Below are 18,445 nucleotides of genomic sequence, written 5' to 3' on the forward strand. Positions count from 1 at the left end.
GATTTGGTGAGGAGGAGAAGAGAGCTTTGAGAGAAGAGAGATTCCTGGAGCTGCAGGGGGGAGAGTTTAGGCTGCTACGGAGAGGAGTTTTGGTGCCAAGGAAGGGAGCAAATTAGTTTTGTGGGTGAGTTTGAGAGGAAAACAGAGGGGGAAGAGAAGTGGGAGGCCCTGGTGAGTTGAGTTTAAAAATCACGGGAAAACGACTCGAAGGTAACCAGAGTGAGAGAGAAAGAGCTGTACATGTGAAGAGAAGAAGAAGGTATGTTGATTCATTAATTTGGTTGATTTCGGAGGAGGATTTAGTGCGTTTGAAACAGAGCAACCCAGAGCCAAGCTGGTCTTGCTAGTAAGGAGGCAACCTACAGGTATGAACATCAGACATTTCATCCTCCATTACTTTCTTATCATCTTGATTATTGAATGTTGATCGTCATTCAGTCATTTCTGTTGATTCCTGAACGTTGATTGCTGATTGATGTTCGAGGAGCCTAGTTTTAACTCGAATTTAGACTCCTCTTGATGTTTTAGCTCTAGTTACAAGCATTAATTAGTTTATTGTTTTGGTGTGGATGACAAGGGCTACATGCTTAACTTCGTTGATTTCTAGATCATGCTCTTACTTTGTTGTTGTTGATGATCTCATTACCATTCTTATGGTTTAGTTTGGGGCTCGCATGACTCTGCTTTATATATACTGTGCTAACCTAGTTTCAGGAATCCCACCTGTTTTGAGCCTCCGAAATGAGGCCCTATACATTTGAGTGTGTTACCCGTTATCCTACTGGTTCTATCCTCAGCATTCACTCTAACTTCTGTTATTGTTTTCATCCTTATATTCTCATTGTGATGGGAGAATTATTTGGTCTGGGGTTTGAATAAAACGAGCCGAGCTATACCTATGGTTTTGGGCTTTCCTGTTGATGGTCTGTGGCTCAAAAAGGTTTGATGAGGAATGAAGACCAGCAGCTTCACCTGGATGCCGGTTGTTACTGTGATGGCAGTGTGTATCATTTTGGTCATGATTGCAACCCTTACTGCCACTATGGTCGATTTTGGTGCTGAAGTTTCACAAGGTGTCCTCATCAAAAGCGGCAGGGCATCAAGAATAGTGCATAAGGAATTCTATGAACATGACCGCAGCCACTGAAGTGGACAATCTGACATGGTGAATATCGGTCAGGCTTGAAGGAAAATGTGAAGGTTCAGCAAGTGGAGAGTCCCCCCCCTACCATGAAGTCCATTCATTGTTGCAGTCTGCCATTTTTATCAGAGCTGATAGGTTAATGCGAGCTCCATTCTTAGGTTTTCAGGGTTTTGCTTTGCTCCGCTAGAACCTTAGCATCTGATGCCCCAAAAGAGTCTCTTCAGAGTAAGATTTCACCAGTAACAGAACCTGTGAAATGCTGGGCGAAGCATCGAAGAAGGCACGTGTCGGTTTGAAGACACGGAAATAGATGCAATTGTTGAGGTTCTTCTTGTGAGATTGTGTCCTGGGTTTTGTGTTGGCTACAAGGTGGCTGCTGCCTATGACTGCAAGGTTGATGAAGCTGTTTTTTAAAGCATTTCATGTTTTTTCTAAACCATTGATCGAATGATGAAAGCAGCTGGATGGGACCACGATGGCCACTAACAAATAGCCTTGCTTCGGAGGCACTGCATGGTGATATGTCTCATCATCAAAGGGAGATGATGTTAAGTAGTTCCCATCAAAGAAAATCCACAATGCGTGTTGCTGCCAACATTGCGGCACGTGGGCTTGGTATTTCTAAAGTCGATTTACTTATCCACTATGAACGGCCCAATGACAATGGAGAGTGGGAACTTTTGTTCTGCATTCCTTGATATGTAGGCATGTAAAGATGAGTTTTCTTCCCAACGAGCAGGCTGCTGATGGAGCATTTCCCACATCACAAGCAGGCCAAGTTTCACCTTCCATGAATCCACGGGTTCCTGCCTCATTCATTCGGGAACCCAATAATCCATCTTAGTTGCATGAGAAAGCCTAATGGGGTATCAAACAAGAAAACATTTTGCCACAGCATATTGTGCAACAAATACTTCAAAGATAGGACCCCAAACAGTTGCAAGGCCACAATCCCTCGTTCCAAAGCTTGATTCAACAGCAAAGGCTATGACAGCAACAATAGATGTTGCAATCCATGCCTCTACAGATGCAGCAAGCCCACTTGCAGCATCAACAGTAGCAGCAGCTGCACTTGAGACACCACCTGCAACAACAGGGCATGCAACCAATATATGCCATGAAGCGTCCCTATGATAGTGGTGTATGTGCTCGTCGGCTAATGCAATACCTATATCACCAGCGGCAACTTGAGTTAGTGGGTGACTCCATAATTGGGTTACAGCCACTTGATCATAGGAATATCATTGATATGGGACTTACTAAAGTGGAAACTTCTGCAAGTGAATCATCAAAATTAAAATCAGTTGACCCGAAAGACAAGTTGCCTATGGAAACTGCACTGTAAAGAAAGTCAAAGTGGTTAAAACTGGCAGCCCTATTCCTCATTTGAGCACTCATCCTTGCCCCTCCTGTCTTTTCCTCACCACCATGACGCACACTCTTCCACCTTCATTGCCTTATTTCTTGCTAACTTCGTCTGCGCTGAACTCCGACGTCACCATTCTCACTTTCCCTATGGCGTACAAGCTGTCTATAGAGCTCAAAGTCGTCTCCCTTCCCGTCGCCGCTATGCCATTGCATGATGCAGCAATATCTCAATCGATACCAGTTGGGGCTTTGGCTACTGCCCTTGCAAATGCTCCTCCTGCTGAGCAGCGGACGATGCTGGGTGAGAATTTATACCCACTTGTGGAGCAGCTGGAGCCTGAGATGGCGGCCAAAGTGACTGGCATGTTTCTTGAGATGGACCAGACCGAGGTCTTGCACTTGCTCGAGTCCCCTGATGCTCTGAAAGCCAAGGTTACAGATGCTATGGAGGTTCTGAGGAATGTGGTTCAGCAGCAGCAGGCCACCAATGCAGCTGATCAGTTGGGTTCTTTGCCTCTAGAATGACCGCCTTTTCTTTCAAAGTTGCTGGACTTGAGATTGGGGATTTACTCATTGAAATGCTTGATTTTGGAACCTCTGGATGGAGCTAATTGGATGAAGATAACTGGTTTATCACCATATTGGTTGGACGTGGCACAAGGCAGTGCTGTGCATAATACAGTTGATATGAAATCATTGTTTCTTTTGACAGGACCTAATGGGGGTGGTAAGTCAAGTTTGCTTCGATCAATTTGTGCAGCCGCATTACTTGGAATATGTGGATTTATGATTGAAATGTCAGAGATGCGATCTATAATCATTGGAGCCACTTCAAGAAGCCTGGTGCTGATAGATGAAATCTGCCGAGGAACAGAAACAACAAAGGGGACATGTATTGCTGGTAGCATAGTTGAAACTTTTGATAAGATTGGTTGTCTGGGTATTGTATCCACCCACAATTGTGCACCGGACCCACAAGCACGACCCGTTTTGCATGGCCACCTTTGGCATGCAACCAAGGGGCCACGTGTCATCCTTCATTTCCTCATCTCTTTTAGATTTTGAAAACAATTCTCTCAAACTTCATTTTTGTAAATAATTTTTCAAATCCTGTTTTTTTAAAAAAATAACTTCAAGTCTCCAAAGTTTTCATCCTTAGAGCTTTTAGGTTTCACAAGTCCCATTTTCAATAAAATTGGTTGCTATTTTTCTTTTCGGCAAGCCATTGTTACATTTTTTATGACTTTAAAAAAAATGTTTTAAAATAAGCGTGATTTAAATTCTGTAGTTCCAAATAATGGAATTTACAGAATTGATTCACTAAAAAATAAACGGGCTTTGGTGGGGGGCCCCACATATGTGATATTTGATTGATTGATTGATTGATTGATCCGATTGTCATGCGTGATTGATTTGTTCTGCTCTGTGATACGCATATATTCATCCTATATTGGTTCACTAACTCCTCCTCTTGATAGCGTATATCGATTCGCCACCCAGGTACGTATTTTCTCGCATCATGACCACTCCTTATGCTTGTTTTGATTCTCACACGTGCATGATTGATTTGAATATTCATTGATTTACTCATCAATCGCCATGGTTGCTTCGCTTTATTAGTAGAGACCCGACTTTAGGGACTTAGAGGGGTGCTACGGTCTTTACCGTACCTTCCCGATAAGTAACCTGATCCCCGAACCCGATCCGGTTTTTCACAGACCGCCTTTTCCAAAGTAAGGAGTCACACTTAGGGTTTTTCTTTCTTATTTTGTTTACCATTTAAAAATAAAACAAAAATAAGTGGCGACTCCAAGTCATTTTCAAATAATCAATAAAAATCAATTTTTCAAATAGAAAAATCGAGCTCGCCATCGAGTGGGAAACGCATGAGCCGAAATGCGGGGTCCACACACTTATTTATATGATAAAGATAATACCAATATGATAATAATACATATATAGTGTTAGTATGAGGATTGAGGACTAGCCTTACTCACTTCAGAGATTGTGTGGATTCAGTCCCCACTCCAAGAGGCATACCTTCTGCTACCCCTTTTCTATGATGTGATAATTAGAGTGCAACTTATCTTGCTACTAGTCCAGCGTTCCATTCCAAGTCCAAACATATAAAACTTGATCTACACTTTATCCGAGATAAAGTTCTTCGAAAATAGCTCAGCATTCACTACCTTCCTTCCTATGATCAGCTAACTGATGTCTTCACTAAACACTTGCCCAGCTCCTAGTTTTTTACCTTCTGAGACAAGCTCTCATTTTCTCCCCAACCTGTGAGCTTGAGGGCGGATATGATATCCAAACAAACAAACAATCAACTGATCTCTCAAACAAATCAACTGTTGTCTCAACTAAAAATAGTTAGAATATAGCAAGTTGTTGTAACAACCAAGGGCAACTACTAACAGCAATAGGTTAGAAAAAAGTGTATGAAATTCATGTAACACAGTTACTCCAAGAACAGTGAATGAAAACTGGTGATACATTTTTTTCTCTCTTTGAACGTGTATATGCTAAACATCTTGACTAGCTCAGTCTTCTTTCAAGTTTGTAGATGAAAATACCATTGCCATGTGTACCAGACTAAAGGTCTCGAAATAGTCAATGCCTGGTGTTTGAGTGAATCCTTGAGCCATCAACCCAGCTTTGTAACGATCTATGGTCTCATTCGGGTGATATTTTGCCTTGTAAACCCATCAACACCCAATGATATTACCATGAGAAGGAGTGAGAACTAGTTGCCAAGTGTTGTTGCTAATGAGTGCTTGATATTCTTTTTCCATGGTTGTAACACAATTTGGATCCTTGAAAGCTTGTTGATAGGAATGAGGTTTAGTAGCCTTGTGCACCAAAAGTAATTTCTTTTTAGATATACCAGCCTTTGCTTGGGTGATCATATGATGTTGATTTTGGGGAGGAGAGGGACTGATATGAGAATGATTGGAAAAGAATGCAGTAAAAGGAACCTAGATGAGGTCAGGTATGGAGGTAATAGATGTGGGATTATGAGAGGAAGCACGCGATGAAGGAACTTGTGGAGTGGGAATTGAGGTTCTGGAAAGAGAAACTGAAGGTAGTATGGGTAACAGTGCTAGAGTAAAAGTAAGCTGTTGAATAAAAGATAGAAATACAGATGCAGATGAAGATGATCGAAATGGAAATTTAGTTGCATGAAATAACACATATCTAGTGATGTATATATGACCCGACACCTGGTCAAGACACAAATATCCTTTTTGTATAAGACTAGCTGATAAAAACACTCTTGAGTAGAATGATAGCAAAGTTTATGTTTATTGTATAGACGAATGTAGAGATAGCACAAGCAGCCAAAAACTTTGAGATAACGATAGTTAGAAAGTTTATTGAATAATACTTGGTAGGGAGATTTTAAAAAAAGAACCTTAGTGGGTAACAAATTAATGAGGTATACGACTGTATGAAAAGCATAAAGCCAAAATTTTAGTAGTAAAGATGCTTGGGCTGTAAGTGCAAGACCGATTTCAACATTGTGTCTTATTTTATGTTCGACTCGGCCATTTTATTGAGGGATGTGAGGACAAGAACATCTATTTGCAATCCCAAGTGTGCTTATAAAGAAATTGGAAGCTTTGAATCCTCCTCCATTATCAGATTGTAAACATCTAATAGGAAGATTAAATTGTTTTTCAACTAATGTTTTAAACTTGATAAAAGTAGGTAGGGCTTGATCTTTAGTATAAAGAAAATGGTCCAGGAAAACCTGGAAGAATCATCCAAAACCACAAGAAAGTACCATGCACTTGTTATGCATGGATAAGGGGTCGGAGCCCATAAATCTGTATGAATTAAGGCTAAAGGATGAAGTGCTCGAGATTTAAACAAAACAAAAGGTAACTTGTGACTCTTTGCTAGTTGACAAATTGTACAAATATCTTGTTTATGACTTTGATGAGCAATATTACAAGAAATAAGGGCTTTTGTCAAGGTAATAGTAGATGGATGACCGAGTCTAGAGTGCCCAAGTGTAATGGAGATGCTTAAAGTTTCTGCGAAAGTGAGAAGAGCAGTTGGTGGACTGAGAAATGTAGAAGGGAATTCATACAGACCATTCTTAAGATGATCCTAAGGAAGCACTTTCTTGGTTACCTGATTTTTGACAAGAAAATATCGAGGATAAAATTCAAAGAAAGTGTCATTTTTAGTGCAGAATTTTGAAACACTGATGAGGTTAGTTGTAATATGAGGAACATGAAGTACTTTCTATAAATGAAAATTCTTGAAGGTTGATGGAAGGATCTTTGAATCAGTATGTAGGATTGAAATTTTCTTACCATTCCCAATAGTTACTTGATCTGTTCCTTGGTATGGCTGAACATCAGAGAGAGTATTAACATCTTGATTGAGATGATGAGTGGCCCCTGTATTGAAAAACCATACTTCATTATTTTCTAGAGTTGAAGATGCAAACCTGGCCTGCATGTGCATGTTGCTGTTGTTGTTGGGTTTGTTGTTTGTTGGAAGACTGTCTGTGGTAACACTTGATCACGGTGTGGCCATATTTCTCACACAATCGGCATTAAGGACAGTTAGTTGGGTTGTTGTGGCTTCCTTGACTACGGTTACCAAATGCAGAAGGAGATCTTCCTGATCTTTGTGAAGAACTGTTCTTATTTTGAGAAAAATTAGCTCTAGCATTGATTCTTTTGTTATTGTTATTTTGTTGATGAGTAGTTGCCATAATTGTAGAAATGAAATTAGTTTCAGGTGATATTGTATTCTGGAAGTATAGTCTCTGCTCATGGGTGAGGAGAATGCTATGAACCAAGTGAAGAGAAATGTCATCTTCACATGCTGTTAAAGAGGTTATGGAATTATATTATGCACCAAGTCCTCCAAGTAGTTTGTGGGAATATGAAGAAGAAATAATAAACTAATTTATTGAATTCAATGCACAAACTCCTTGCAGTTGTAATACTACCCACAAAACAAAGAAGAACTCATGCACGCAAACACCAAAAAAACGATAATCAAGACACAAAGGTTTACATGGTTCGGTTAAAACTGACCTACATCCATGAATTGTAGCAGTAGTTTTCACTATTTACAGTCAATGATACAAGGCAAAAAAATATCAAAACAATTTTTCTCGAGGTAAATCCCAAATTACAAGCATTCTGCTACATGCTTACTTGTCCTGATTTTTAATTTTATTTTATTCTTTCTATTTTGTCACTCGTAACAACAGGCCACAAATCTGGTTTGATTTACACCTTGTTTCCTATTCCATATTGTTTCCCAAAAAAAAAATTTTGACTAGTTACCCAATCAATATCATAAGGAAATAAATCCCTTATTTACTTTTCTAGAAACAAAAAATATAAAAGGAAAAAAATCATCCTGACTGACTATAAAATTTGGTATGATGATAAATGTCTAGAAGCTAAATTTTTTCACAAATCTCCACCTGGCTTTGAATTTATCATCCAATTGCTGCAACTCAATCTTCTCTTAATTGTTCAAAATTTTATCAAGCTCAAGCAATGCTTGAACTTGATAGTGTTAATGCCTTCGTTAACATATTAGCCGAGTTGCCATTCATATGAATCTTCTCAACCACAACTTCACCTTTCAACATCACATCTCTCAAGAAATGTAACTTGACATCTATATGTTTCGTTCTTACAGGAAACATGGTATTCTTTGTCAAGTAAATTGCACTCTGATTATCACAATGAACCATGAACGTCTTTTGTGCTAACCCTAGCTCACCAATAATCCCCTTAACCCATCAAGCTTCTTTCACAGCTTTTGTAAGAGCTACATATTCAGCTTCTGTCAAGGATAGAACCACCATGGATTGAAGACTAGCCTTCTAGCTTATAGTTCCGCCAAACAATGTGAAAACATATCCTGTCAAGGATCTCCTTGTGTCCACACTTCCTGCATAATCAAAATCTATATACCTTACTGCAGCACCTAACTCTCCAATAGCTCCACTTCCATAGAGAATTCTAACATTAGTAGATCCCTTCAAATACCTTAGGACCCATTTCACAGCATTCCAATGTTCCCAACCTGGATTTGACAAAAATATACTTATCATGATGGCGGCATAGGAAAAATCCAACCTACTACATACCATTGCATACATGATACTACCAACAACACTAGCATATGGTATCACTACAAGAAATGGGATTTTTGGTGACGGTTCCCAACCGTCACCAAATCTTATATATCCGTGACCAAAACCTATTGTCACGGTCTTATGGAACCGTGACCGAGCGTCACAATACCAGGTGTAGCTAAAAGTATTGGTCACGGTTTTCTAAGTGACCGTGACCATATGATTTCTTTTTTTGTGACGGCCAACCAAAAACTGTGACCAAAAGTTAAGAATACTTTGCTATTTATTAAGTCGATTTAGTCACGGTCAGGTAATAAACCGTGACTAAATGTATGTCTATAGTCACAGTTAATAAAAATGACCGTGACTAAATGTAATCTTATGGTCACGGTCAATGCCTAACCGTGACTGAATGTAATCTTATGGTCACGGTCAATGCTCCTAACCGTGACTAAATGTGGTCTTATGGTCACGGTCAATGCCCCTAACCGTGACTAAATATAATCTTATGGTCACGGTCAATGCTCCTAACCGTGACTAAATGTAATCTTATGGTCACGGTCAATGCCCCTAACCGTGACTAAATGTGGTCTTATGGTCACGGTCAATGCCCCTAACCGTGACTAAATGTAGTCTTATGGTCACGGTAATTAAGTGACCGTGACTAATTATTAGGTCTATTAATCAATGGATGGCCGCCCTACCCCAAATTTTGGTGACGGTCCATTATTGATCGTGACTAAAAGTACACTTATAGTCACAATTTTTTAGTGGCCGTGACTAAAATTTGTTATATTTGGAAATTGATTTTTTATAAATTCAAATTTCCCAAACCTATTATAAACCCAAACAAACCCATTTTAGACCTATGTATGCAATTAAGCAATTAAAACAATTTCAATATATTACAATCAATTATCCCAAGCTAGTTAAAAACTTATATATCAATACAAGTCATTAAATAAAAAAACATAATATAACAAAAAAAAAAAAAAACCAAACAAACAAATAACAAAGAGATTCAAATTTAGTTTCACATTCTAACATAATATAACAAATCAACCAAACGTCACATAATAGTCATAGAAAACAAAAAAAGTTAGGAGAATCTATCATATAAATAAGTAGCATAATTTTCCAAAAAGTTAAGAGAATCTATCATATAAAGATGTAGCAAAATCTTCAAATTTCCACTGCTTTTGCTAAAATTGTTGCATCCTTTGCATCATTTGTTCTTGAATTTGTGCTTGCATTTGTGCTTACATTTTTCTTTGCATTTCCATCATTTTTTCTTCACTTCTTTCACTTCTTCTCGTGTCTTCCTTTGAACTTCTATCAACCTCTCTTCAAATGTTTCTTTCACATGTGAGAGTTCCTCTTTCACATTTGAGAGTTCTTCAGTTGCAGTTGTAAACTTTTGTTCTGCAGCTATTAGCATCTCTTGGGCGTTTTCAATTTGTGTTGAAAGAATAACTCCTGATCGCCTTCTACTAGTAGAACCAAAGATTGAGGTAGGAGTAGGACCAAATTCATACCCTCGAACACGACCATGCCTCTCTGGACCCATGACTTGAGTATATATCTCATCTACATATGTAAATGCTACAGATGTAGATGCTCTAGATGATGCAGAAGTAGAAGAAGATGTCCCCCCAGGTTGGGATAGTAATTGCTAAAATTGATCCTGGAATTATAAAAAAAAAAATTAAAAATTGTTAGACTTTTAAAATAAGTTAGTATGTGGCTATGATTGAAATACAAGTATATAAAATTTATTTACTTCATTACCATAATCTCCTTAGAATGATCATCAACAGGCGTCCCATCTTTTCTTGTGTGTGTCAAGGCAAACATCTCAATTCTATTGGGCTCACTTCGATCCTCCTTCTTTTGTGCTTATTCTTACAAGTAAAACAATTGAGTTATTTATGATGAATTATTTATGTACAAACAAATCATATTAATAATAAATTTTCAACCTGTTCATATCGAATTTGAGCATAAATTTTTTATCCCGATGTATGCTTTATCACTTGCTTTGCCCTATTTGCCTTGTTTTTGTCTGAGATATCCTACATCAATTAAAAAATAGCAAGTCACCTATATAGATAATAGAAATATAATAGAAGTTATATACATGAAGTATTAGGTTAGATATAACTAATAAATATCATTTTATGTGAATATAAGTATCATAAGATACATTATCAAGAAAAGATCATTATGTTTACCTTGGCCTCAGGTGTACCCCAAAAGTGGATAAGCCACATCCAATCATCATCTGATAAGTGTGGAGGTTGATGGCACAATCTCTCCTCATTTGTATTATAAGGGTTATAATACTTGGCCTTCATTTTATTTCTATAGCTTCTAAACAAATTTCCATAACATTGAAGAATGTAGCTCTTACATGTTTCTTCTAGTTCATATTTTTCCTGTATTGCATTAAAATCTCATGTATAAATAAGAGGTATCATTTTTGAACAATAACATTACAATTTAGATTGAATAGTAACTAGCATATACCAATACTAAGACCCACATCTTTTCCTTCACATCTTCACTAACATGATTCCAATCTTGAACTTGGATGGGTACATTGTGTTGAGATCGCACCAATGTTCCCATATAGCTTGACAATCTTTCCCCTTTTCCATCATAAACAACTTGCCCTCTGGTATTGAATTGTGTAGTTTTTTTTCCCCGGGTTTCATACTAAGTAAATCTAAGTTACGCATTAGGCCACGTGTCCTTTTTTTGCTAGAGGATGAACCTATTAAGAGTAATAATTAAAAGAAACATAATGCATTTAAATAATATATGATAAAGATATTAGTTTTATATTTAAATAATATAAGATGGTAATGAGATAAAAATGAATGTTTTTATGGTTATAGGAATAAAGAAAAATAAAATAAAAAAGATTTCAATTATTTAATCAATAGTAATCCTAATTTAATTCCAATTAATATAAATCTTTCTTGAATATACCATAAAAAGATTTAAGTGGTAAATAAATACATGGGTAGAAAATCATGAGGTGTACCTATATATTAATTTTATATTTAAATATATAGAATATAATTTTATATTAAATTAATTTTGCATTTAAATAATATATGATAAAGATATTAGTTTTTTATTTAAATAATATAAGATGGTAATGAGATAAAAATGAATGTTTTTATGGTTATAGGAATAAAGAAAAATAAAATAAAAAAGATTTCAATTACTTAATCAATAGTAATCCTAATTTAATTTCAATTAATATTAATCTTATTTATATCTTTCCTTTCTTGAATATACCATAAAAAGATTTAAGTAGTAAATAAATACATGGGTAGAAAGTCTTATCATGAGGTGTACCTATATATTAATTTTATATTTAAATATTATAGAATATAATTTTATATTTAATTAATTTTGCATTTAAATAATATATGATAAAGATATTAGTTTTATATTTAAATAATATAAGATGGTAATAAGATAAAAATGAATGTTTTATGGTTATAGGAATAAAGAAAAATAAAATAAAAAATATTTCAATTACTAAATCAATAGTAATCCTAATTTAATTCCAATTAATATTAATATTATTTATATCTTTCCTTTCTTGAATATACCATAAAAAGATTTAAGTAGTAATATGGGATAGATATTAATTTTATATTTAAGAAATATAGGATATACCGTAGAGAATAGAGATACACAAACATATTTTATATTTAAGTAGTAATCTTCATAAGCTTTACACAAACAAAAAACTTAATTGTTTACATCATCTGGAAGCCCCACTCCACCTCTCTTTCAGCCCTCAGCCCACACAAACCTTTCTTATAATTATTGTTCATAGTCATAGCTACCAAGAATTGCAAGTTAGGAAGAAAAAAAAAATCATAAATACAGCAAAAAGAACTTCCACTACATGCGGCAGCAGGGGTACCAAATTAGGGAAATTAAGAAGTAAACCATGCCCAATCAATTGCTGGAAAATATTATTTGGATATCAAATTAGGGAAGCTATTAACTGTGGTTTTTGTAGTGTTAAATCAGAGAGAAATTTAATTATATTATGAATTTCAAATTTAATTATTCTAAGAACAATGAATTACTCTAATAGAATTTAATGTATAAAAACATTTCAAACACTCACAACATATATCATTTGCAATTTTTTCAAAAGCACCAAAACCCTATAACAATGAAAATAAACCCAATAACAATGGAAGTAACCCAATAACAATGGAATCTCAAACCTAATCACAAACATTTCCAAAATACAAACTAACAAAACCCAAAAAAAAAAAAAAAATTCCCAAAACTCACCAAAACCTAGAGAGATGATTTTCACGGGAGTTTCTTGGAGGTGGCTTCGGCTTTACTGACCATAGCTTCCATGGGGCTTCTTCGGCATGACTTCCATAAGCTTTTTCCGGCAATAGCTTCCTCCAAGCAATGGGGGTTGTGGGTAGGTTTTTTGGGTTTTATGGCCGTGGGTTTTGAAGAAGAAGAGAAAATGGGTTGGCAGGAGAGAGAAAGAAAGGCTTTATATTCAATTAGGAAAGTGATGTGGCCGTGGGTTATACCCACATGGTTAAAAGAAAGACATTTTTCAATTAGAAAAAAATGTCTCATGGCTTTTTTTATTGTTATTGTTATACCCAAAAAAAATTAATTTAATTTTATTGTTATACCCTAAATTTTTTTTGTTGTTATTGTTATTGTTCTTTGTTCAAAACTATTAATTTTAAAAGTTTTTCAAGTTTTAAAATTATCAAGTTTTTTTAAAATTTACAATTATTTTAAAATTTTAAATTTACAATTATTTTTAAATTTTAAATTTTAAAATTATTTTAAAATTTAAAATTAATTTTGAAAGTTCAATATTTTACTCAAAGTGTTATTTTAAAATTTTTATTAAGTTTTATCAAGTTTTTTAAGTTTTAAAATTATCAAGTTTAAAATTTAAAATTTTTTATATAAATACAAAGAATAATTAAAAATAAAATATAACATATAAAAGTTATTTTTTAAAACATATTTAAAAACATAAAAAATATATATTAAGAATATTTTAGGTTTCTAAATCAACTTTTATTTTAAAATACATCGGCAAACAAATTTTTAAAAATGTTTAAAAAAACTGTTTTTTGTATAACTGTTTATGAAAATGTTAAAATACTTCACAAATAAACCAATTCGAGTCCTCTCAGGACCACTGGAGGTTTACCCGGTCGCTAACTTCAGGGCCCCATGGGATTAGTCGAGATGCGCTTAAGCTGGTCCGAACATCCACGGTTATAAAAATAAATAAATAAATAAATAAAAATAAAAATAAAAAAATAAAAAATACTTCACAAATAAAACTATAATATGTTGGTATTTTTGTGGGCCTTAGGTGTTAGGAAATGTTACATGTGCATCCTACTCCTACTTTGTCTTCATTATTTTCAGCCACGTGTCCCTTTATATCTTATACCAATCTATTATTATTTTATCATATGGTATCATTTTTTCATATTTGATGATATTAATTTCTACCTTATTCCATATGTTTGTAGCTTAATTTCATCATACATTTGGACAACAGAATTTCAGACTTCCATTTGGTACTAAATATAATAAACATAAACAGAGAATCGTGCATTTAAGAATATTTTTCCATGAATTTTAACTTTATATATTTGTTAATTTTACAAATTTAAGAATTATAAAAGTTTAGAACTTTTATTTTTAATCATAAACAGAGAATGTTATTTTTCTAATTATAAATTATTTCTGTATTGCAAAAATCATAAAGATTAAATAATATTTTATGATTGAAAATTAAATAAAACTATAAACAATTTTACTAGTAATTGTTCATAGTAAAATTTAGTTATCATGACTATTGATACTTTAAATATAATAAGAATTATTTATCATATATAAAATCAAAATTGTTTTTTAATTTGCTCACTCACTTGCATTTAAACTTTGTATCAAATAATATTAAATTGAACCATCATATTTTTAAACTAATATATTAAACTTTATTTTGCTTCTTATTAAAACATTAATCATAACAAGGAAATTAAATAATTTTAACTAAAGAAAAATAGGTAACACACTAATTTGTTTCTTAACTTAAAAAAAAATAGTAATGTAATTTTAAACTTTTTATAATTAATAAGAACTATTATTATTACTACTATTAATGATAATTTCTATTTATGATATATATATAAAAGATTTTCTAAAAAATTATAATATGTAACCCAAAAATTGTTTAAAATAAATAATAGACTTTGGTCACGATTGTGTGAACCCCATGACCATAGGTTCAAAATATTAAACAAAAAAAAAAAACCTCTATGCATTGGTCACGGTCAAACGAAATTCGTGACGATAGGTTCTCATATAGTCACGGTCAATTAATGGCGTGACTAAAAGTCACAAAATATCTATTTAGTGACGGTTTCACAAAAACCTGTGACTAAAACATCTTTTCATTACACTTTTTGTCACGGATGATAAAATAACCGTGACTAAAGGTATTGGTGCCAAAATTTCCCTCTAGAAATTTACAAATAGTCACGATTTTAAATAAATCCGTGACTAAAATACCTCTTATCAATCCTTTTGGTGACGGTTAATAAAATTACCGTGACTAAACATGTTTTTTTTTTTTCCAAATTTGATTCACACATATAGTCACAGCCTTACCTTGGCCGTGACAAAATAATATCTTTGGTCACAATATTTGTGGCCGTGACTAAAGATTCGTCATTAAAAATCTATTTTTTTGTAGTGTATTTCCTCCATGTACTTGACTTTCTCCTTAGTCTTAAGTGAATTCTTTACTGTCATTTTAAAGTGTTATGCCAATAGAGTGCTAACAGGTTTTGCTTGACTCATGTTGAATCTCCCCAAAACCTTATTAACATACCCTTTTTGAGTAAGCTTTAATGTCTTCCTTTCCCTATCACATGATATCTCCATTTTGAGTATTCTTTGAGCAGGCCCTAAATCTTTCATCTCAAATTTTCCTTTCAGCTGTTTCTTCAAATCTTCAATTGCTACCTTGTCATAACTTGCCAACAACATGTCATCAACATACAATAGAAGATAGACATTACTAGCACCTGATTTCTTCTTGAAGTAAACACAACTATCAAATTAGCTTCTTTCAAAACCACTATAAATCATAAGATCATCAATGCACTTATACCATTGTCGAGGGGACTATTTGAAACCATACAATGATTTCTTTAATAGAAAACCTGATCACTCTTGCTTTTAATTTCAAAACCTTCGGGTTGCCTCATGTAAATAGTCTTCTCAAGCTTACCATGAAGAAATGTTGTTTTGACATCCATTTGCTCAAGCTCCATGTCAAAATGTGCCACCATATTTAGCAAAATCTGGATTGAACTAGGCTTCACCACTAGAGAGAATATTTATGTGTAATCCACTCCTTGTTTCTATGTAAAACCTCTGGCAACCAACCTAGCTTTGTATTGTGCTTTTTTTAGTCCTGGTATAGCCTCTTTCTTCTTATAAATCCACTTACAATCAACAAGATTCTTATCTTTTGGTCTTTCTACCAAAACCCAAGTCTTATTCTTGTATAATGATTCAATTTCATCATCCATGGCCTTCTGCCATTTTTTTTTTTGTCATCACAAATCATTTCTTGTTGATAACTTTTTGGTTCTTGATTTAATGACTCATTAGCAGTTGTAAGAGCAAAATGTACTATCTTCATAACCATACTTCTGAGGAGATCTTGTAACTCTTCTTTGCTTGTTTCTCGCCAATTGATAATCATCACACCCTTGCTCCTAGTGTTATTGAGTGTGAGCTTCATCTTAACACCAACATTGTAGTCTTGACAGATTGAACCGTCTTGGCGAAATGAACCATCAGACTTCAAACCAAAAAAATTCTTCTTCGTTAAACACCATATCATGACGGATTATAGTCTTCTTTTGACTAGATTCAAGACACCACAACTTGTACACTTTAATTCCCTCTGGATAGCTAATAAACATACACCTTAGTGCCCTAGGTTGCAGGTAATATTGTCTTACATGAGCATAAGTCATACACCCAAACACCTTCAAATTTAAGTAATTTGCAGGTTTCCCAGACCATACTTAAGAAGTTTACAAGCCAATTGCAATTGAAGAACACTTGTTGATCAAATGCTTTGCTCATCATAACTTTAGCCCAAAAAGATCTTGGTAAACCTGTTGTTGATAACATACATCTCATTCTCTCTATGATAGTCCTGTTCATTCTCTCAGCCAAGCCATTTTGTTGAGAAGTGTCTCTAACGGTTTTGTGTCTTCTGATCCCTTCATTTTTGCAGTTTCCATCAAACCATTCAGAACAAAATTCTAAGCCATTATTAGTTCTAAATTTTTTCAATTTTCTCATCGTCTAATTTTCAACCATGATTCTCCATTCTTTGAATCTGTCAAATGTCTCATCCTTACTCTTTAATATGTAGACCCACAACTTTCTGGAATAATCGTCTACCAGAGATAAAAAAAATACTTGCTTCCACCATGGGATTGAACTCATGCCGCACCCTAAAGATCCACATGAACATAGTCTAGAATCCTTTGAGTTGTATGCACCAATTTGCTAAACTTCACCCTATGATTTTTTCCATACACACAATGTTTGCAAAACTCTAAATTCCCGAGTTTTTCTTTGCCAAGCAATTCCCTCTTATACAACTCATTTCACTTACATGTCCCACCTTCTGGTGCCACAAATCAGTTCTATTACTCCCATTTGTCGAGATAGTTTTGTGTTCTATTGCAAAATTCTCTTTATTTGATAAACAGTCTGATAATGGCACAACTAACAAATGGAATGCTGATCTTATTCAAGTTCCAATTGGTCCGGTTACAAGGGCTCGAGCTAAAAAGTTCAAGGAAATTCTCAATGGATTGATTGAAAATATTTGGGTTGAGGTGAATTCGTGAAGGCCCAAGGAAGATGCTCTACATGTTCCACAACGTTGGATTTCCATTATTCAAGTTTTGGAATAATCTAGAAGAATCCCTTAAAGAGAACAACTCACAAATTGTGTGGATTGAATAGAGTTTCCTAAATTGATGATTACCCAATTTTGGATTCATAAAGGAGATTGGCCGACACAATCTAAAGCAATATTTTAAGATTACTAAATTACCTTTCTTATTTATTATTATATTTTAATTTTTGAATTTTATGGGGAAGTAATAAATTAGAAATTCTTTTGTTTCCTTTTTACTTTGGGGTAGGCATGATTTTAGGAAATAATGGATTTAAGTTTCAAAATCCAACTTAGGATATTTTAGTTTCCCTTTTTTAGTTATCTGCGAATCCTAGGCAGAATATTTGGGGATTTTCTAATTTCCAAATTCATGGACCTCTTTGTATTTAAATAACCATCAACTTATTGAAAAATAATACAAATTTCATTCATAATTTTGTGAGAGAAAATTCTCTTTGGTTCTTTTAGAACTCTTTGAACTTATCAGAAAGATTTCAGTGGTGTTCTCATTCAACTTATCAATCAATCCTTCCATAATTGATTGTGGTGTCTTCAGTATACCGAGGTTCTTGCTTCCATATAAGTAACGGGTCGCGGTTTCGTACAAATATGTTTCTAGACGATCTTTGAGCCATTCTTGATCTACGAGTTTCTCAACTTTGTGGTGTGGATCATATCAGTTGGTATCAGAGCTTGGCACTAGTTGTAGGTTTGCCTTTTTTTTTTTTTGAAATAAAAAAAAAACAAAATTGAAGAAAAAAAATGATATTGCAAT

The 18,445-nt window shown here is 34.3% G+C and overlaps 1 protein-coding gene and 1 long non-coding RNA gene across 3 annotated transcripts; one reads left to right on the forward strand and one right to left on the reverse strand.

The window, feature by feature from the left end:
• Window positions 1–2,572: 2,572 nt before the first annotated feature.
• Window positions 2,573–3,052, forward strand: LOC117908252 (polyadenylate-binding protein 8). The gene has a single exon (XM_034821876.1). The coding sequence runs from the start codon at window positions 2,573–2,575 to the stop codon at window positions 3,035–3,037; it is 465 nt and encodes a 154-aa protein (XP_034677767.1). The 3' UTR covers window positions 3,038–3,052.
• Window positions 3,053–10,014: 6,962 nt separating this feature from the next.
• On the reverse strand, window positions 10,015–13,144 carry LOC117909469. Of its 2 annotated transcripts, none has more exons than XR_004650376.1 (3): window positions 12,966–13,144; window positions 10,425–10,708; window positions 10,015–10,320 (listed from the first exon to the last, which is right to left on the reverse strand). It is a non-coding gene; the product is annotated as an uncharacterized LOC117909469 (long non-coding RNA). The 2 variants fall into 2 exon arrangements; XR_004650375.1 differs by lacking the exon at window positions 12,966–13,144 and adding an exon at window positions 10,868–11,036.
• Window positions 13,145–18,445: the final 5,301 nt, after the last annotated feature.

The sequence above is a fragment of the Vitis riparia genome, chromosome 19 (genome assembly GCF_004353265.1).
Source record: "Vitis riparia cultivar Riparia Gloire de Montpellier isolate 1030 chromosome 19, EGFV_Vit.rip_1.0, whole genome shotgun sequence".
In the NCBI taxonomy this organism is placed as follows: domain Eukaryota; kingdom Viridiplantae; phylum Streptophyta; class Magnoliopsida; order Vitales; family Vitaceae; genus Vitis; species Vitis riparia.